Consider the following 20,887-nt stretch of genomic DNA (forward strand, 5'->3'; position numbering starts at 1 on the left):
CACCCACCATCAACTCATCACCGGAATCTCAGGTTTCCATTGCCCTCTCCATGGAGGCTGCTGATTCGCTAACATCTGAACCTTACAGGCTACCCTTCTCTACCCCTCCCCCACTGAAGCACACCTGAGCTGATGGCAACTGTTGCCATGGGCAGCCTCCGTGTGTTTATAAGAGCATGCACACACATGCAAAGACAGACATATGCATGCACACACACACATGCACACAGACATGCACGCACACACATACACACATATACACAGGCACACACAACAGCATGGTCTGCACAGATCCCCAGAGTCATCCACTATGAGGCCGGCTTTGAGCGAAGACCATCTGCCTCTCTCGGCACAGCCTGTGGCGTCTCTCCACACATGGATTCTTAAGGGGCTGAGAATACACCCAAGATCTTTAAGGTCCAGGTTTCTATAACAAAAAAGATCACGGTCACCAGAATCCACCTTAAAGGACCTTCCCACTAATAATAAGAACATTTGTCGTTGGACATGGTTAAGGGAGGCAGCTGCAGGCTTGTAGGATTACTGGCTTTAAGTATTAATTAGAGCTGAAAAATGCTTTTTAATTAAGCACAAAGCTTTGGGCCTTTGTGGGAAGACTGTAATGTTACCTTAAGCACAGCATATTGCCTGCGCATCAAGACACACAGACAGGCCAGGTTGACCGTACTCTGTAAGTTTGGTGTCACTCATCTGAAGATAACATTGAACGGTGAGCTTCCACGGGGGGTCGCTCAGGGGGGTTTCCACAGGGAGGACATAGAGGACACAAACAACAAAGGTCCTTTAGTACAAGCCAGAGCTTATCTCAGCAGCATTCCAGAGCACTGTTCCCTTGCGCTGAGGTGGACGGGGTTTCGCAGAGTGAGACAAGGAAGGCGTTTGGCCTGAAGAGCCTAATGAAAAGATGCAGGTGCTCTGCCCCCCACCCTTCGGCCCCACCCCACCCCCATCCCCACCCCACCCTGCTGCTCCAGCAGACGCCTCTGTATTAACGCTACACAAGCGGCTTTGAGGCTGGGGCTCGTTCCGCAGGGCGCGGAGACGGAGTCGCTGTTTACACTGCACACAATGCCACAGATCAAACGCGGGGGGGGGGGGCGGCGGCCTGTCGTTGTCTGCTGTCCTCCGATGCGCTGAAATCGTGTTTGTTCTCCGTTGACCTGGGGCTCATTGTCTCTCCCTCATATTTGCCTTAGCACCAGTCCAAAAGAAATGCTATGTGACCCCGCGTCTCAAAATCGATGCCTGAAGGGGTGGACGGAGGGAACAAGACGGAGTAGCAGAATGCGACAACAATCAACAAAAAGAGAACAATTTCACAATTTTTATTTACTTTCAAAAATATCTTCCTTTCCCTCTTTCCTAAATGATGATTTATTATCTCTGAATGGTATTCTTATGAAGACATTTCCATTAATAATATATTTTTTTTAAAACCACCACTCCTCAAAAGGACTGCAATCAGAAAATGAGCTGTACTGTAGGTCAGATCTTCGAGCAGTAAGACCAGACAATTTGCAATGGGACTTGGACAATCTACCACAGAATCCATATCAACAATTTTTAAAATGAGGCAGTGTCTCTCCATAGAGGAATCCCTGAGGAGGGAAAGGAAAATGGACGCAGTTTTAATTAACCAAATTCTATTTGGAAGCCCAGCCCATCCCCCTGTCATGATTAACAGCCTTCAGAGGGAATGAACAGGAACTGGAAGGGAAGATGTGAGAGACCGTCATGCAAACAATCATCTGGCTTTATTCAGATCTTCCTTTCAGCAGAATTCAATCAAAGGCCACATGCTCTCATCTCATTAGAGAATCCCAATCACTCGATGCTCGTTAAGCTGTCTGCTCTGGGCCCCGTTAAAGTGGGCAGACGTACTGCCAAAGGCCGGTCCCCGACACTCACCACATTCCTCACACTGCACACTTCATCTGTTCATTAGCACGCAAACAGTGACACCCTCTAACCCTAAAATGCTCACAGTGGAAAACGAAACAACCAGCTCAATCATATGGTCATGGTGCTGTGTGTTCCCTGAGAAGTAAAAATACTCCTGGAGAGAGAGAGAGAGAGCACTGCAGCTGCGGCTTACACAATTTTGCGGATGCAGTTTTCACGTGAACTGAAAGTCTGCAATTTCATGAGCTCAGTCATTCTATTTTTTCTCTGTCTCTATTTCTCTCTCTCTCTCACACACGGACACACATACACAAAAAAACACATACATGCCTATAAGTAGCATATGCACTCACCCACATTCACTCACATGCATTCACACATATACACAGTCCTTCATTAGTTTAATAACTCACGCACTCAGTGCCAGCTGCCTGCCAATTTCTCCTTTCTTTTGCCTCAGAATTAGTTTGGAGAGCTCTCCATCCCCAGAGGGCTTTTTATGAGCCCCCAAATGGCCAGTAAAGGGCCGGAGCTGAATGCTACATTGCTCTCATCATATCAAAGAGATGCCGTTTACGAGTGCACACACGTGCAGACACACACACACACACACACACACATGCGCACACACACACACATCCAGACACGCACAAATGCACACATCCATGCACACGTGCGCGAGCACACACACGCACACACATGCACGCACACACACACAGTCATTAATATAGATCCTGGACATTCACAATCCCATATGACCTGACTGAATGTGACAAGAAATCTGCCATTTCCAGAAAATTCTCTAACATCTGGATGCCCTGCATGACTTGGCCACAAGTCACAAGTTAGAGGATAGGGGGTGTTTAATTGGCTGTGCCACACAGACCACTGCAGAAGAGAATTCTGAGTGTGCCTATGATGCTTCTAGTTGTGCCAGACTCAATACATAATTGCAGTGCATGCACTTAACATTGATGCATATTTGTTTTTGATCGGCCTACATATTTGCTTTCAATCAAATGTACCTGCAACTGTGAACTTCAGTTTCCACAAAGCCCTCGCAAACACCACGATCAATAGGAGCGCAGGTCAGTACAACAGAGATCTGTGGTGGCTGGCTTTCTGCATGCACTTCTCCTGTATAGTCAATTTCATTTTAAAAGATATTGCCAGCATACACCCACAAGCCAATTTTGTTCTTTTTGGTAGTATTCAGTTTTGGCTCTTCACAACTATCTTCAGTTATCTGCTTTTCTTGGCATTGTGCTGTACATTTTATGGAAACAATGTGTTAAGGGCACTAATCTACGTAAAATAACACTCCTTGGTTGCATAGAGAGAATACTGATCCATTAACCTTATAACCGGTGAGGTTTCGATATAAGCTCTTTGAGCTTCCTATCTCACCTGCACATGTACTACTTTCTTTCATTTGTTGTATTTTTTTTCTTTTTCTTTTACTGCGTGCAAATAAACTAAACTGAACTAAACTAATACTGATCCATTTCAAAGTTCCGCAGCTAAACTAGTGGCTACTGCAACCATGTGACCCACATGCAATTCCAGTCCAGGTTTTTCTAAATCCTTGGGAGTGGGAGTGGGAGTGGGTGGTTCTTAGAGGCAGCTATTGTCCTTTATGAGACTGTGTATTGTGCAAAGCATTAAATTAAGCGACTGTGAAGAAAATAAGACCCCTCAATCAACTGGGGTGTTTTGTCGGAGGGTCATCAAAGGATCGTCAGAGGTGCCTTAACTGTAACAGGAATTACATGGGGTGCAGGCCACTGGCTAACTGGCGTCTAACCCCATAAAGTGGTTCAGCTGTGATTGGAGCATATTTGCAGGGATGCAGGCCGGTCCTCTTTCCACACCGATAGTGCCATTTACCAGAAACCTGCAGCTACAGCACTATGGAAAACCGCGCTTGGCTGTGGCTCGTCTCAGCTGTTTCATTCACACCATGTACATGCATGCATTTTAACACCAGTTAACCTGCTTATCGGTGGGGAGAGCATCATTACTCATCACATCAATAACACACACTTCTGCAGTTTCCATGACAGTGGCTGTTACAGTGAAAGGAACTGGTAAAAAATGCCAGAGGGGAACCTTTTCATGAATACATGCTGCTGGCTATGTGACTGTACACCATGTCAGTACAGTGTGCAGAGTATTGATCAGTTAATAATGATGCGGCCCACAGAATCTCAGTGTCCTCTTGCATACTAAAGGAAGTGTTCTGTTCATTAGGCAGGCAATAGGCCATTCTCCTTTGGCTTTGGAAAGTCAGAAATCTGTAGTGATGGAACAGTGAGGCTTCATCATACCAATAATGTGTGAAGATATAAAGTGCTGTCTTTCTACCGACTAGGTCAATTCGATCAAAGCATTACTCCACAGCAAAATGCTGTAATTGGTTCATATCAATGAGTCATTGACACTGTGACAGCTCCATCCATTTACAGATCAAAGAAGGTTCACTCTCCTAGTAATACCACTCCCGCTAGTAATGTGTCACCCGGTTAATTGATTCCTTTTTAAACAGTAGATTGATAAAGGCCTGATCTTTATGCCAGCGTGTAGAGGAAGACGTCTTATGTCTCTCTTTGTTCTCCACCTCGTACTGTTCATAAGGATTGTTCCAGCCGTTCACTCAGGTCACATCAAGGCTAAGATGGATGGGTGCTGACTGTGTGGCAGGGTTTACGTAACCTTGGTGTTACGTAAAGCTCTTTGTTGAGGAAATGAGGTGAAGGCCCTGATAACGCGTGAATCTTTTGGTGACGTAACGGATAATAACCATCCACATGCACGAACTTGAGAATGCACAACCCTATCTTGCAACACAACCCTATATTCCCTCTCACATGCACTTCAATTCATTGGGATCTATACATGTATGCATCAACACCAACCCCTACCCACCCACATACCCAGGCAAACATTCACATAAAAATTCACAACACTCAACAGATGTGTTCTTTATCCATGAGTGCACTTCACAGTTCTGAAAATGCATCCATCACAAAGACACCAGACCCTTGGCTTGTGTCTGTTACAGCAGAGTAGTCTAAAACTGCAAACACAATCAAGTAAACGAAAAAAAAACTGTCCCTCCCTCCTTGATGTAAGGTGACACATCTTGTACTAAGGGGGGGGGGGGGGGGACTTTTACCCAGACATAAAGCCTCCTTATTAGATAAAAATCGGATTAGTCTTTAACCCGGGGAAGCAACCAGTAAGAGGGCAAAAGTGGAGACGTACCAAATGATCACACATGAGACTGGAAGGCTCTGACAGGAGGTAATGAGTGGCTTGAGATGGGGTGGCCTGAGCGTCATTGGTTGAGCTGAAGAAGGCATTCCTATACTTATCCTGCCTGTATCACTGGCTCCAGACCATCAGTCTCTATTTGCTTACTGTTCTCTGCTCCACTGATCCACTGATAAAATTAACGAACTGCAAAAGATCTGCAAGCCAACTGGTTTTGGAAACATAGCTGATGCATTTTTAAATACATTTTTAAAAAATCTTCAAGTAACAAAACAAATAATTTAAGGCTTCTGATTGAAGACAGCTTAAGCAGGACTGCTAGGTGTTTGCATTATGAAATGCACAAGCGACCGTAGCTCTTTGTTTCAGCTGTTGAAGGAGTACAAACATACTGCGGTTTGGCAGTAAGACTATTTACTGAACTTCCATAAAATTCTATGAGATGCTCTATAAAATACACTATCAGGCCTGGTGTTCATCGCTTCCTAGTGTGTCAGCCTCTTGCTCTCCTCCAACTGCCACAAAAGTCATTCACAAGGTTTCACAGCATAAACAGGCACAGAAACTGGTCTGAGGGAAAAGGTGTGCCAGACGGCAAAGCAACACAGAGAACCAGTGGCAGGGAAAGCTGCAGAACCGGATCCCCTGTAGCGTAGCAGCCGCTGCAGCAGTACACGTGCTGGCCACGGATGGTGGTGATACTGCCAGGCGAAGGCACTGGTAGTGCTGTCACTGCCAGTGTCAGGGGCTGCGCAGAGGGAAAACAGACCTGTGGTCCATCCCCAAGAGGATACTTATGAATTATAAATAGAACGGCAGCCATTTCTCACGGAGGCTAAAGGAGAGGTGATGCACATGAGCAGCCAGAACTGGAGTGTAGCAATATGCCGCCATTATCGCTAATGTTCTTGTGTATTCTGTTCCAGGAAAATAAATCAATTTAGAGAAATTCATACATCATAGGAACTTTTTTTAAAATGTATTTTTACGTGTGCTCCGAATAAGTCAAAACCCAGCATGAAATCTGTACTGCCTTTTTAATAAGCACCAAAAATACTGCCCCCACAAACGGCCACTGCTTCCCCTTGATCTGCACTGCCATGCAAATTTAAACCTCTGTAGGTTGAAACAAATGCTCTCTATTGCTGCAAACACTCAACACACACACACAGGGAATATTTTTATTATATATATATATACATATATATGTTCACACACATAACACTTCAGGAGCTGAGCTTTTTACGCTGACACACATACCACTGGATATAAATATGCACCACTGGAGTAGGATGGACAGAGGAACCATCAGACAGAGGCAACAAAGCAGCACTCGTCCTGCATCTGTTTCTTGTTCCCTCCTCTGTACATTGATGTTCTGTTGTTTTCTAGACAACAACGTTTCCCTGGGAACCTTTTCCAACAGACGCCCACTTCCAGTGAAAAGCCCCCCAGGGCATTAAAAGCATTCTTCTGTAATGCCCCAGGGTCCGACCCTGTGCTAACAGTCATTAACTAGGAAACTGGGAACCTCAAAGTTATCCTTTTTAAGCATCATTTTTAAACAAAGAAATCACAAGGTTAAATCATAAAAGCATAGCCCTAATGCTCAGTATAATAAACCATAATAGGAAAATTGATCAGTAGTATGATCCAGTGTGAATAAATATAGCAGGGATGTTGAGCAATATAAACCGGATTTAGATGTGTGATTCTACCCTAACATCTTGGTATCAGCCACACACAATCAGTTAATAGTAGGGTGTAGTCGTACTTGCCCTGCATCATGTCATTGCATTGTCTGAGAGGACTGGGGGTACCTCTTCAAGGGTACCTTCCCTCTGCAAAACTCCACACTTGGCCTCAATACTTATAATACAGATACTCGTAATACATAATTTGAGCATGAAATGAACAATTATTTCATAAAATCACCCAATCATAGTTATGATCGGGGAAGGTGTTTTTTTGCACATCCAAGGTAGCCACACTTCACCACTTCACAACATCTCTACTCTACTACAAATTTATTGTAGTTGTGTCTAATAATTCCATAAATAAGCGTTTTTTCCTCAGTAGATCAGCAGCCCACGGGAGACTGATCTCCAGCGCGGCTCTGATGCAGAGAGGCTTTGTGCTGAGGGGGCTGTGCGTCTCCTCTCTCCGTTAGCGCTCAGCGCTACTGCAGAAAGATCCCAGCCTCCCGCAGGACCCCTCTCTCTTTGTGCAGCGTAGTATCGACCTACAAACGTACCGGCCCCAGGATCCTTTGTCTTCTCTGTTTTTACTTCCAGCTCTACCCTCCGTAGCGCTTCGCTGTTTGCACTGTACACTGACTGATGTGAGCATTTCTAGGCCCTGTTGATAGCAGCTGCCAGGAAAGAAATACTGTGTCTTTGCCTTGAAGCGAAGCTTCTGATTGCAAAACACATATTTCAAGTCTGTTGCAGGCAAAACATCAGGACGGCAAGGACAGCGGGGACTCAAACAGCTGTCTGTCTCCCCGGTGATGAGCAAAGGCTATGACACTTTTTAAATGAGGGCATGTGGGAACCAGGAACGCACACCTTGAGGCAGACAATAAAGGAGCCACTTAATAGAGGGATTCAGAAAAGAACTGAGTTCATATCAAAGTGGTCTCAGTCTGCCAGTAAGGATTGATTATCTAGACATGGACGTTTCTCCCCCCTGGTGACAGCACCTATTTTGGATGTGGTCACTCAACTATCCACAAGTCTTACAAAGCACAGAATCCCAATTTTAGTGTAGAGAGACAGCTCCAGGACTGTCTGAGACAACACAGCAATCAGGGACCAGCCTAAATAGGTTACGGTATGACTTAGAAGAAGGCCACACAATCACCAAATTACTGCGGATTCATCCGCAAGTATTGTACAAATAGACCCTCCCATCTGGGTGTGATAATTACTGTGATGCTGCCACTCTTCTGTTTACATCTGCCACTCACAGAGTATTGCAGAGCGCCAGTTCATCTGTTGTAATTGGAGACATAAAAAGCCAGTAGGGCACACAAGATTATCCCCTTCTCTCTCTCTTTCTCTCTGTTTTTTTTTTCTCTCTCTCTCTCGCTCTCTCTCTTTCTCTCTCTCTCTCACACACACACACACACACACACACACACACACTTCCTCTGTTTCTCTCTCTCAGCTCAAGGACAGGTCCCCCATAAAAACAATAAAATAGCACTTCCTGTCAGCCATGAATAAAAAGACATTTTAAAGTAATAATGGCAATTTCCTTATACGGAGATGAAAGAGCTATGAGCCTGAAAAGAGGTAGTACACTTACCAGAGAATCACCAAGTGACACATGGTGGAGGAAGTCTGAATAAAAGGGAACCTGCGTCCCTGTAAATCACAGCTAATAAACATATATACACACACAAGCACATGCATGCAAACATACACTCTCTGTCTCCCTGGAGACAAACCATAACTGCCTTCCACTTTCTCTGACAAAGAGCCATCTCTGTACTTCTTTCCCCTGCTCAGCCATTATGACAGTTAACGCCAGCCCCACCCCCTCCCCTCCCCTCCCCTCCCCCAACTCCCAAGTTAACCTTCACCTCTGCCTCCCCCATGCAGAGACCCAGCTCAGTCTTACCCGTCTCAATTTCAGATGTTGCTGCAGACCACTCCGTTCAGCCTAATTATCTCCAGAGGAGTGTAACAGCTGGAATACTGATCAATACACATGGGTAAGAGGGATGGGGTTGGGCGGAGAGATTCCATTATCCACAGCCTTTTGTCTCCATTTCGATGGTATGCAAGTTTGGAGAATGGCCTTAAAGAAATTCCCTGCCGCTCGTTCCGGTTCGCTGTTCGCACTCACCCTCTTAAGCAGTTTAACAGTCCATCAGTGCACTCGAGCGATGAAAAACTGCACAAATAGGCTGCCTGTTCAAAACTGTCATGGCAAAGTAGTTTGTGACCCGTACCCTGATAAAATAAGGGGATTCGATAAAGGTGGTCCTGCCATACCTTTATTGACCTAATCTCATCATTTAGCAGTTCACGTTTTATTGTCTTAAAAACATGCGAAGAGGTTGTTGACGTTGAGTGGCTCACTGCGCAGTGCTCGTTGCGCTACGTTTGTACGCAGGGGTGACTGAGTCTTGTGGAGCAGACAGTGGGATGGGATCTGGCACCTGAGTGCACAGGGCCACACGCGGAGCAAGGGCTGACAGTGTCAGCACACCGGGGAGCGAGACGGGCGGGGTCGCATCCCGGGGGAGGGCTGTGAACCCCTCCTGCTGAGCGCCGGATAACTCCACCCCTCCTGAGCTATGGCCCCAGCTTCAGCCCACACCGATGGCCTGAGCCGTCCTCTGCCCCTCTGCCAGCAGCACAGAGCTGCAGACAGCGCCACCCCAAATAATGAGGACCATAACCATTAAATCAGACCCAAATACTGCTCTGGTGCTTTTATCTGTTTTAAACACAGGCATGTCTGTCTTGGTTTCACTTTTTCACAATTACAATTTACTTTATTAGCATGGCAACCGTACCAGTTCATACCATAGCAACCAATTCATACTGGTAAAGCCTACACTCACTGTACAACAGAATTAGAAGGACACTCATTCCCTCCCTCTCCCCCTATTGTGCCTCTATTTTTGACTCGGCTCACCGCCGGTGATGAAGTTGGGAAATTCCTCACCAGCAGAAAGCCTCTCCTTCGCTGCCCGCAGGGAGGGAACAGAAGGCCGCTGGGCCGCGAGGCCAACAGCAATGCCAAGAATCCTCTCTCAACAGGCTGCCAAGCTCTGCTCCACCCAGCCCCGTCCGCCCCACAAAGCCCCGCGCCACTGTCGCTGCTGTCTGCCCTCGCCGCTCACAATGTGACAGCAGGAGAGGGCGCTTCCATTGTACATCCCAGGCTAATCGCCATGGAAGAGGCCGGGGCGAAAGGGGGGACCCTTTTCACTCTCTGAGAACAGTCTTCCGCGCAGTAACAGGGGAGTCAATGTGAAATTCTCTAATGCTCACGTGGAATGTGTCCCTAGCAAGCATTCGTGCCAACACTATTAAAGGTTAATATCATTAAAAGATGAAAGTATTTTAAAAGCGGATCATTCGTAATACACTAAACACGCTTAATGCATATCCTGCGTGGGACCTGCTGGCTGCATGCAAATTCTAGCTGCGTGTCAAAAAACCTTTCCCCACCAGACCGCATATGTAATCCAATATATTAAGTCTTCTGCCACTGAGCCACACCAGTTGATATTCTGCAGAGCCAGTGCAGGCAAACATCAACCCCAGTGCTGCTAAGCCAAGTCCAAACAGCCTATTTGCAGAATCCAGCCCAGCAGAGCCTATGCTGTCTCAGCTCAGCCTGGCTCTGTCATCACACCAGTCAATCAAATCCAAGCCCTGCCCAGCCATACCTCTCTGGCCTTCTCCATCTCGGCCTGCAGCACCTGCTTGGCCACCTCCAGGTCCTGCAGCCTCTGGCGCAGGTCCTCGTTCTCCTGCTCTAGACGGGACCTCTTCTTCTCCACGGACTCCAGCTCGTTGTGCAAGCGGATGGAGACGTCCTTCGCCACCTGGGACAGACAACAGACAGACAGGAGAAGGGGAACGAGGTCACTTTGAGCCCAGAAAGATACTCAGACATACAGAGATATGAGAGCGAACAGCGGCTAACATGGCTTCCACGAACAACCAATACAAAATTATCCATGAGTGATCGTTTTTAAGTCATGTAGTAGATTCTCTTATCTTGAGCAACTTACAATGTAGGCTCTTAGTGTACACATACAGTAGAGACTTTAAACACTTGTTTGTTCATATCTTTAGCAATATTTTAACTTATTCATAACTCCACACTTCTCATGAAGCAGCTTTTCTTATGTGGTAAAGAAGATTGTTGTAAATGTAAAGACTTGATATTTTCATTGTCTGAAATAAATGATTCAGAATGGGGATTTATTTTGATCAGGATCTAAGATATTATCAAACATAATCTAAAATATTTCATGATCTAAGATATTTTTCCCAGCAAATTGCAAAAACTGGACAAATAATAGCCTTCACATGATATATAAAATTGTTTACTGAAACACGTTTGTCGTAAAAATATAGCTGTTTTGTATTTCATTTGTAGTCCTGCGTCCCCCCCCCCGCCTCAACATTATAAACAAAGGCGAGCGGGCGGCCGTCTTTGGTGTCTAGCAGGGCGGAGCAGGGAAACCGCTGATCCTATTCAAAGCCGAGCCGAGCGATAGCACACAGGGCCCAGTTATGCGTGCGACCGTTGAGCGAGGGGTCCTCGCGCTGAACCGGAGCCAGCCTGCAGCTGCGGCCCACAATGCCCCTCTGTGCGACGGGCCGGGGAGAGCACCACAGACGCGTCCCTGTTCTCCCTGCTCCGATTCAAACGGCCAAAGGACCAGCCGCCAGTCCTCCCTCTCGCCACTGTACGTGCCGCGTGCCAAGCAGACAGCCCACATTACAAAATCAATATTCCTCTTCCATTAATGGCCTGGAAGGTGTCCAGAGTATATTCCTAAAGTATAGCGCTGTGTTTTATAGTAATTGCAGCTCTTTCCAATAAACAAAAGCCCCTATTAATGAATAAGAGAGGCCTGTTGAATAGTCAAGTTGACTGACAGGAGAAATGGCATCCCCCCCTGGCCTTCACCAAAACTGCTCAGTTTAATTTTGCTTTGTGACCAAAGGTGTTGCTTTTGATGTTTAGTTACAATGAGCATCATTACTAGGTGTTAGCAGCGTTCAGGACCATCTCAGCTGGAAAACATTGGGAAGGGCTCTGAATGTTTTTGCTGTGCTTGAAGACAGTGTAAAAGGGGGCTGTCACTAGCATAATAAACTTCCCAATTGTCTTGTTCCTGCCTGAGCCACTATACTTTACACCCACCCCTGAGCCACTATACTTTACACTGCACCCTGTGTGCTATTTGACAAACAACATTTGCGAATGGGAGAAGGGAGACAGTAAGCAACCAAAAGGCCCTTTACACTTGTAAGTGTGTGAGTGTGTGTGTGTGTGTGTGTGTGTGTGAATTGTTAAGAGAGATCATTTTAGCAGGTTTAGTTTCTGCTCTCCTGATTGGCAAGTTTTTCACAGCTCCTTGTTCCCCGTTGGCAGTTTTAACAGCCCTACTGCAGATTTTATCACCACCGATTTCCATATTACAGTCGATTTCACAACGGCGACGGAGGAAACCACCTCTCATTCACAGCGTACACAAACAGAACCTGACCAGGTGTAACCACCTCAGCATGTAAATCAATGAGAAGCGATTATATACTCTTCTCAAATGGGAAGTAAATACAGCACACAGCGAATACCCAATTTGGACAACTAATAAGTATACTAAGCTGGAGTAAAGGTCAAATATGCTGTTTCAAACACTTTGTTCTTGAAAGATTTATGCCTTCAGTTAGACTATTTATTGTTGTGAAACCCTAAAAATGCCACATCCACACACAATCACACCCTGCTTCTGGGAGCGTAAGATGAGTTTCTCTGCGTTCGGACCACTCCAGTGCGCTGCCTGACACCTGGGGACCACCCCTCCACATTTCAGGGTCCTGCTGCCCAGCTGTCATTGAAAGAGTCATGCTGGGAAACCTCTTCCCCTATGCCTCACCACGTGATTACTCAGCTGTTGCTATGTAGGCGGGCAAGGGGTTCAACTGACATTCAACAGGATGTGGAATCTCTCTCAACAAAATCAACAAACAATACATATGGTCTGGAGACATAGCCATAGACAAAATTAAGGCTTAAAATAACCACCGCCCCCCCCCCCCCCCCCACCCACACACACACAACGAAAACAGCCTGTGGTTTGCCCTCTTTATTCTATTTTTTAAGCTTTCTTCAAAATTATATATGGCTAACTCCAGTTGGACTCACTTGAGAAACAATTTCTTGGTTTGTCAGGGAAAAGAGAAGAGGTCTAAAACTGATTCTGAGAAGAAAACTATATGACCCTGATTTTTTAGAGGAACTTATCCAGGATACCAGAGGAGCAAACACAGGAAGTCACACTAACATCCAAGCTAACATCTCCCCCTCCCCCACCCCACATGGAGAACTGGTCAGCGGAACGGAACAGGACATGGGAACTAATAAACAGTGTGATTCAGAGAACAGACATGAGAATTACACTGTCTCCGACTGTGGGGGGTTGATTCAAGTAGCGCTTATACATGGAGCAACAAAGGGTGTTGTGTAAGCTATGAATAATAGTATCACTACCAACGTTACATTACAGCCATTTAGCAGACGCTCTCTTCCAGTGCGACTTACCAACATAAAAGAAATGGAACACTATCTTAAAAAAATGTTTAAAAGATAGCATTGTCTTATTTTTATCGCCCTTGTTTTTTGCAGAGGGTTTGCTTCAGTGATTGTTTTTTTTTTTACTTAATGTGCTGAAAAGAATGTATTCTCCTTCGCTTCTTTGTCTTTGTGGGGGTATTTAAACACGACAGACCTGGGTCTGTGGGTGGGGAGTGGAAACAGCCCAATCAGTGTTGGTGACCTTTTACTCAGCCGTTACAGAACTGTGCTGTCTTAAGGCCCTTTAACAGCTTCCACAGGACTGCCTACTGTAGCCACCGTCTGACGCGAAGCTCAAGTTTTAACGCAAGAATGCAGCTGGTTTCCAAAGAGTCAGCTCCACCGCACAAAGATGCACAATGTTAGCTTTGCTGAAGAAAGACGTTTTTCTTCTCCTCTTTCCCCCCTCTACAACTGCACCATTTAAATGAGGGACAGCGACAGCAGGGTAAGCCTGAGGGAGATGACATCACCCCCCCCCCCCCAACCCTCCCCCCTTTTGCACGGACGCCTGAGAAAGGCCGCATTGTGTGCCCGCCTGCACAAAAAAGTTGACAGAACTTTGCTAATTCATGACCTGTAACTGGAGCTGTGGAATTCTGTGCACAACGAAAGTCCCATAATATCCCTGCTAACAAGGCCTTACACACTCATCTCCTGCCATTCACTATTTGGTGGCAGACAAAAAACAGCCGTGATATAATACCCCTTACTTACGAAGAGACTGGCAAGATATCCGAGTCTCGGTTCAGCACATTACATGCTTTGCCTTTTAACTGACCTACCTTTAGGGATGTAAATGGGGGAAAGCGGCACCATGACACTCACCATGACAGTTATATTCAAATTTGGAACTGTGGTTTCCTTCTTTCAAAACATTCAAAGCAGCCCCAGTAAACATTCTTTACAGCCACATCTAAAGCAAATGAGCAAATGCAAACTACCAATTTAAATCCTGTGGCAGACTAAACAGTAGGTCTTGCACATGTAAGTGGCAATGACCAGTGGAAACCACTGCAAATGAGTCAGCCTGTGTGGAAGCATTCATTCTACTCGCACATGAACAGACACACATATGCAAACGAAATGGCAAACAGTCCTAAGTTGGTAAATAAGTAACATCCCCTCCCTTGCATGCGCCTACACACGTGTGCACAGTATCAAGTACGTAAACACAAACACACAGGACTGGACAATCAGAGGTACATATCTTTTCACTACCTCATCCCACACACACACACACACACACACACACACACACACACACACCTTAACATCCTGCTCCAGCGTGCGGATGAGCTCGCCGTCCACCTGACCAGTCTGGGCCACGCGGAGGCTGCGACGCTCGGCCTTGCGCAGACGGTACTGCAGGATGCGGCAGGTCTTGCTGGCCTGGTCCAGCTGCTGCCGCAGCTCCTGCAGCTGGTACACGTCCTCCTCCATGTACATGTCACGCATCTCCAGCATCTCCGACCGCAGCTCCTCCATCTCGTCCTGGAACAGCACAACACAGTCAGCTGGTGCAACTACTCCTCGTAACGAGCGTCCCGAAGTTATCACCATGACAATAGTCACACCATTACCATCATGAAACTCTTTACTGCGTCATTATCAGCTAACTGAAAGAGAATAACCTCCTTGTACATTGCCAGTACCCAGTGCTGTTAGTAGCATAATCAAAATCACTACTGCCTGATCACCATGACTATATATCATCATCATCAAAATCATTACTATCTGAATCATAATCACAATCATTACAGCATCATCATATCATCATTATCAAATCACCAGGCCTACTATTTGAATCATAAGCAAAATTATTACTAAATCATTACAATCATCAACAAAATTGTTACTATGTCATCATCACGGCTATCTTCATCATCATTGTCACATTTTACTGCACAATACACTGATAGCTGCAGAGCCACCCTGACATTAGGGACTTGCTCAAATACTGAAGAGTAATGTACTATCAGCAACTGGGACTATATGTACAAACCTGTAGATATATGAAAATAATGAAAATTATCTATCCAAGACATGCATCATTTAGCTCTCGCCTCACTTGGTTGCTATGCCAGTGATAATGAGCATTAAAAATCGAACACCTACTGTGTTGAAAAAAGAGCTTTGTATTCAAAATAATACGATTGTGCAAATTATTTTGATTTGTGTCGATACTCTGGAGGACTTAAGCTAGCTCTCAAATATTGCATATGTTAAATGTTATAGTGTTTTGATGCTTCTTCAGTAGAATTTCATCTTCACACGACAACGAATATAGATTGTGGAATACTCAATGCTGTAGCAATTTGGTAGGCTATAGGCTATATGCGTTTGATTTCATTTGCATTGACAAGCTGTTATCTAACTGGAAGTTGCTGACACAGACGTTTCCATTTATTTGAGAACATGGGAGTTTCAACATAATTGCATTCATTTAAATCGCAAAGACTTTTCAAATAACATACTCAATCAATATACAAACCTATGTTCAAATAATGTGAATTAAAACGATTTCCAAAAGCCGCATAAATTCTTCGTCCATGTGCACTCCATTTACATGATAACAGAAGCGTTTATGAAGCATTAATGTAAATCCCGACAAACCCCTGCTATAGAGCTGCAGTAACAAGCTAGATAAAGTATTTATAGGGACGTGAGAATGTGTGGAGTAAATATAACCATTTTATCTCAGACTAATATTCAGAAAGCTGCCGCGCACTGTCACACAAGCCTAGAGAGAATGTAGGTCATCCACTGCAGAGCGGATCACGTGGTCCGCCGGGTATAAACAATGGTGTGTAGAGTAAAGTGGGCGCGTTCGACTGCAGCATCTGGACTGGGCTGGGGGCCACGACGCACAGATGCGCAATTCAGGCAAATCATGCCACTAAAGAGGAATCAAATAAATATGAAGTCTTGTCGTAGCAATTCATGGCGCGGTTTTTACTTTACTAAACGCTGAAAACCGAGATACCTCACAGTTGGCTACACATAGGCCTACGTCTTAGAAAGCTATAGGTGTGGTGAAGGTCACAAAATAGCTGAACAACCAAAATGGCATGATCTATATAAATATATATTATTCACTGTACAGGTTAGCTCCGTTTTTGTTTTGCTTAAATACATAAATAAGATATTAATTGCATCAATTGCTCAATTGAAAATTGCAAAAACGAAGTAATTGAACTGTAGGAGAATTATTTTTTAATTACATTTTTTTTTAAAATTGATCATTGCTATTGCAACAGCCTATTCTAAAAAGCCTATTCTACACGATTATTCAGTCATGTATCACTGATAAAACTGCCTGGAACAATAAAATGAGTGTAATTTATGAATAGGCGATTACCACAATCAGCCAAGTCATTTAAGAGGGGCATAGTTCACGATCTAGCAACACGAGTTCCAAACTCAGTCACCTAAACCAGAAAACAAAACCATGTAAAAATATAAATGCTAAAATATCCTTTCTGGCGCTTGTAATCCAGGGCAACACCAATGAGCCTTTCGTTGCTGCGACAAGAAAACAAACAAGAGGTGTTCTAATCAAAGTGTGTGTAACCAAAAGATACGTTGCGAGGTTTCTCTTTACATATTAGGCTATATATTTGATATTCAATAAGACATCGGAGACATGTGACTCCAAACAGTAGTAGCCTAAAGGATTGGTGTTGGAGATTAGCTTCGGCTATATAGCTACACATCAGATAGGCTACTGCCTTGGAAAATGCAATACTTGTCCCTTACAAACAAACAAACAAACAAGCAAACAAATAAATAAATAAGTTTGATCATAAGCTATAGCTATGTTTAGTTTTACGATTAGAAATGAACAAACAATTACAATTCTACCAGCCAATAGGAGCTACTCTTGACAATACGCATCACTTACAGGAGCGCCATTTGTGCATGCATACGAGATTATTGGAGCACAATAGTTATCAATATATCAATCTTATTAAATAAAACGAAAAAGGCTTTCAAACAAGACATATAAGTCCACGCAACTATAGTTAAAATGTAACCTTTTCAGCTCTTACTTTTAGGTAATCGTTTTCTGATCTCAGTTCTTCAATTTCCCTGACAAATTCTTCATGCATCCCATCCATGAACTCCTCCGTCAGGTCAGAAAACGCCTGGGATGTGCTAACAGGCATCCGACTATCAAAGGAGGCGAGGGACCGTTCGTCGCCCGGCGAAATGCTTCCTTCCACAGTGTCCACTCCAAGGGAGACCCTGTCCTTCTCCCCGGGGTTCTTTGCATGTTGATCAACTCGACTACCCCTCTCTGATCGTCCATTTCCATGATCCCTGGTTGCACTCTCCCCCTCAGCTCCCCCGCCACGACTGCTGGATTCAGTGTCACTGCTTAGGGCATCCGTGGAAAGTTTATTTTCTTCGGAAGCGCAATCGGAGAGCTCTGAGCTACTGTCTGTTGGCGACAGCTTGCCCGGGGCGCAACCCGAGTCTCTGCTCAGGTCGTCGGAGGCGTTGCTGGCATCCGATATCTTTCTCCGGCAGGATTTTGATGATTTACCGCTGCTCTTTTGGGAACCGGCGACGGATAGCAGGGACTTTCCGGAGACTTTTCCTTTTTCAGATTTAATTTCTTTCCCACTGCCCGGGCTGCGCCTAGACACTCGACTCCCCAGGTGTATGGCTCCAGGTTTAACACTTAAGGTTGGCGTGCCAATTCCTCCCCTGATCTTCGTCAGGGACCAGCCGGGGACGTCTTTGGGTCGTGCGGGCGAAGGTGCTCGGTTTATTTTCTTCTTCTCATTCACTTGGTGTGGCTGGACACTCGGCTGCTGCTGAAACTGGTGTTGTTCTTGGGGCTGCGTCTGCCCAATATTACTGCTCCCATTCTCGCTTTCCATTTTGTGCCTGTGTCTCCTTTCCTTAGGCGAGACAAAATCAGTAGGCGAATTCACATCAACCTTTGTCTTTGTCATTCATTCCGATTTTACACAAACAGTTAGCCAGAAAAAAATCTACAGAAGTTACGCTCGAACTGCACAAACCCTAACGAATAGGCTAGGGTTTAATAGTTTGGGTGTGTTTTATGCAACCCACGACAGCGAAAAAAAATGTTGAAGTTACTGAGAAACAGTATCCACTTTATCTTGTAGTTGTTTTTGGTTAATATTCCATTTTTTTCTTCTTTCGTTCTCGTTTTAATTTCGCCTGCTTTCCTTGCGACTCCGTTTGCTTGCAGTCTGTGGAAAGATCTTAGCAGTGCGCCAGGAGGGTTTTTCTCCGCCCAACTATAGCGGATCTGTATGTGACGAATCGGTGTCTGGAAACTGTGGTCTGGCATCACTCAAAGGACTCTCTACTGCCACCGCGGCTTTAAAACGGCTTGTGCAACAATATAATTCCAAGATAGCTACCTAATGTAAAATACTAACCACGAGCCTTTTATTTTAATTGTTTAATTTTTAGGCAAGGTTCTGTAATTAGCTACGCTATTAAATTTACGCGCCATGTAGCCTACATTAATCATGATTTCCAATTGTAATATTTTAATTTAAAACAAACATATCACGTTTTTGACTATTCGTTTTATAATTAGCCGTGTAAATCTTTCGCGGGCGAATATGACCGGTCTTATTTTAACCGAGTTTTGAGACTGCAGTCTTCACCATGTCGTTATTTTCTGTGCATAACTGTGCGCAATGTAGCCTAAATGTAGGTCTGATGTATACTATAATGCTGTCTCAAGATGTGCACGGGGTGACTTGCCACGTGCTCGTCTAATTTGATTTCCTCTCTTGAGTTTTGTTCTTCTCTCTTCCCCTCTACAGTATTTCTTTCTTTCTTTCTTTATTCTTTCTTTCACGCCTCTTAATTTTAGTATCGAATGTAGCCTATTCTCTTATTCAACTCTCATTTCTAATAATTACACCCGTATCTCCCTTCACCCCCCGAGCACATTCCCGCGAATTATAGCCTATTTCTTTTTGTTCAGGAGTCAGGACCATAGGCATATATATTTTACAGTATTAAACTCAAGATGCGGCTATTAGGCCTACTATTATCACTTAAAGCTATACATTAGCCTATCTCCTCTGATAGCAGCCTTTTCTTTACAAACATCCACATGACTAAATTCACTAGCGTACGGTAACCTATAGCCTATATTTCTGTCAGTAGCCTAATATGTGTTCATTCAATGAATGAATCCCCAAACAGCGAGGGCACGGTCGAATGGCCTTAAATTATTGAACAGGAATCTACGTGTCATAGAGTGACATACATGGCATGCCCCGTAATTACAACACAAAGACACGTTAATTTCATTGCATCTACGCGACAGAATGGTGAATGCTTAGTTCTCCCGGGTTTTGTAGCAGTGCAAGTGTAAGAGTTCCTTGTAGCGCCATCAGTGACTGACGCATAAATTTAAAACAGGAAGGTTCAAAGAACAAAAGGAATAGGAACACAGCTACTTGATTAACTTCGAGCATCCCTCAGGGTTCAAGCAACGAGTTATATAAAACTCACCCAAAGGAACTGACACATAGCACTATATTATATTCCACTACACAAAACCGTTGAGGGGGAATATTTCCTGATCAACTTTTAACAGTTTTTAAGATCAAAGGTATATTGCAATCATCCACCGTGCACTTCTCTTGAAAGAATGCAATGTGAAGTGTAACACACACACACATATAATTCCAATTTAAGTATGCCCTTATGTTTATATTACTCACATTAGATGGACAATTCCACTAGTGTATTTTGCATAAATCATTAACAAAATTACCTATTTATTCAGCATTACTGAAGTTTTACTGATGCTGTACTCCTTCCACTGAACCATTACTTGCTGGGATTTATGGCAGTGCATCACAGGAACTCAGTGTTCTAAATATGATTATTCTTTATTTATAGACATGCTTTTACATCCCAACAGGTAGTCTCTGTGTGTGTGTGTGTGTGTGTGTGAGAGAGAGAGATGACAAATATTGATAGGTAAATATATTGAAAGGAGAAATGTTGTTTCAAAACAATGAGGCGATGTACAATGGGAAACAGGATATACATTTTTGTATACTGTAGGTAGTGCGTAAAGGTCACCGGCAAAAAAACACAGAGGTTTGGCACTGGTGTGGTCATAATCAGGGCTAAACCTTGTACTGTGATAACAGATAATTGCACATTGTTTTCCTTCTTGCAGAATTGGTACAATAATTTCTCTTTTAGAAGAATGCATGTAATTAAGCTAGTTTCAGCCTCTATTCAGTCCCACTATGGCTTAAATAGTGCTAATGAAACCACACCAGTTGAACTCCCTGTAGCTGCATTTGTATCTCTCACATGTAAATAGGAAACCTTG

The 20,887-nt window shown here is 44.4% G+C and overlaps 1 protein-coding gene across 3 annotated transcripts in view; it reads right to left on the reverse strand.

The window, feature by feature from the left end:
• soga1 (suppressor of glucose, autophagy associated 1) overlaps positions 1-18,988 on the reverse strand; it is a 43,164-nt gene extending 24,176 nt beyond the window's left edge. The window contains exons 1-3 of one of the 3 annotated variants that reach the window (XM_035381705.1): positions 17,586-18,988; positions 14,803-15,027; positions 10,607-10,765 (exon numbers count right to left, since the gene is read on the reverse strand). In XM_035381705.1, the coding sequence (XP_035237596.1) occupies positions 10,607-10,765; positions 14,803-15,027; positions 17,586-18,497 (1,296 nt within the window). In that variant the 5' untranslated portion in view covers positions 18,498-18,988. The remainder of the gene's footprint in view (positions 1-10,606; positions 10,766-14,802; positions 15,028-17,585) is intronic. The other 2 variants (XM_035381704.1, XM_035381703.1) reach the window with 2 other exon arrangements.
• Between the last annotated feature and the right edge of the window lie 1,899 nt (positions 18,989-20,887).

Source organism: Anguilla anguilla, chromosome 11 (assembly GCF_013347855.1).
Source record: "Anguilla anguilla isolate fAngAng1 chromosome 11, fAngAng1.pri, whole genome shotgun sequence".
In the NCBI taxonomy this organism is placed as follows: domain Eukaryota; kingdom Metazoa; phylum Chordata; class Actinopteri; order Anguilliformes; family Anguillidae; genus Anguilla; species Anguilla anguilla.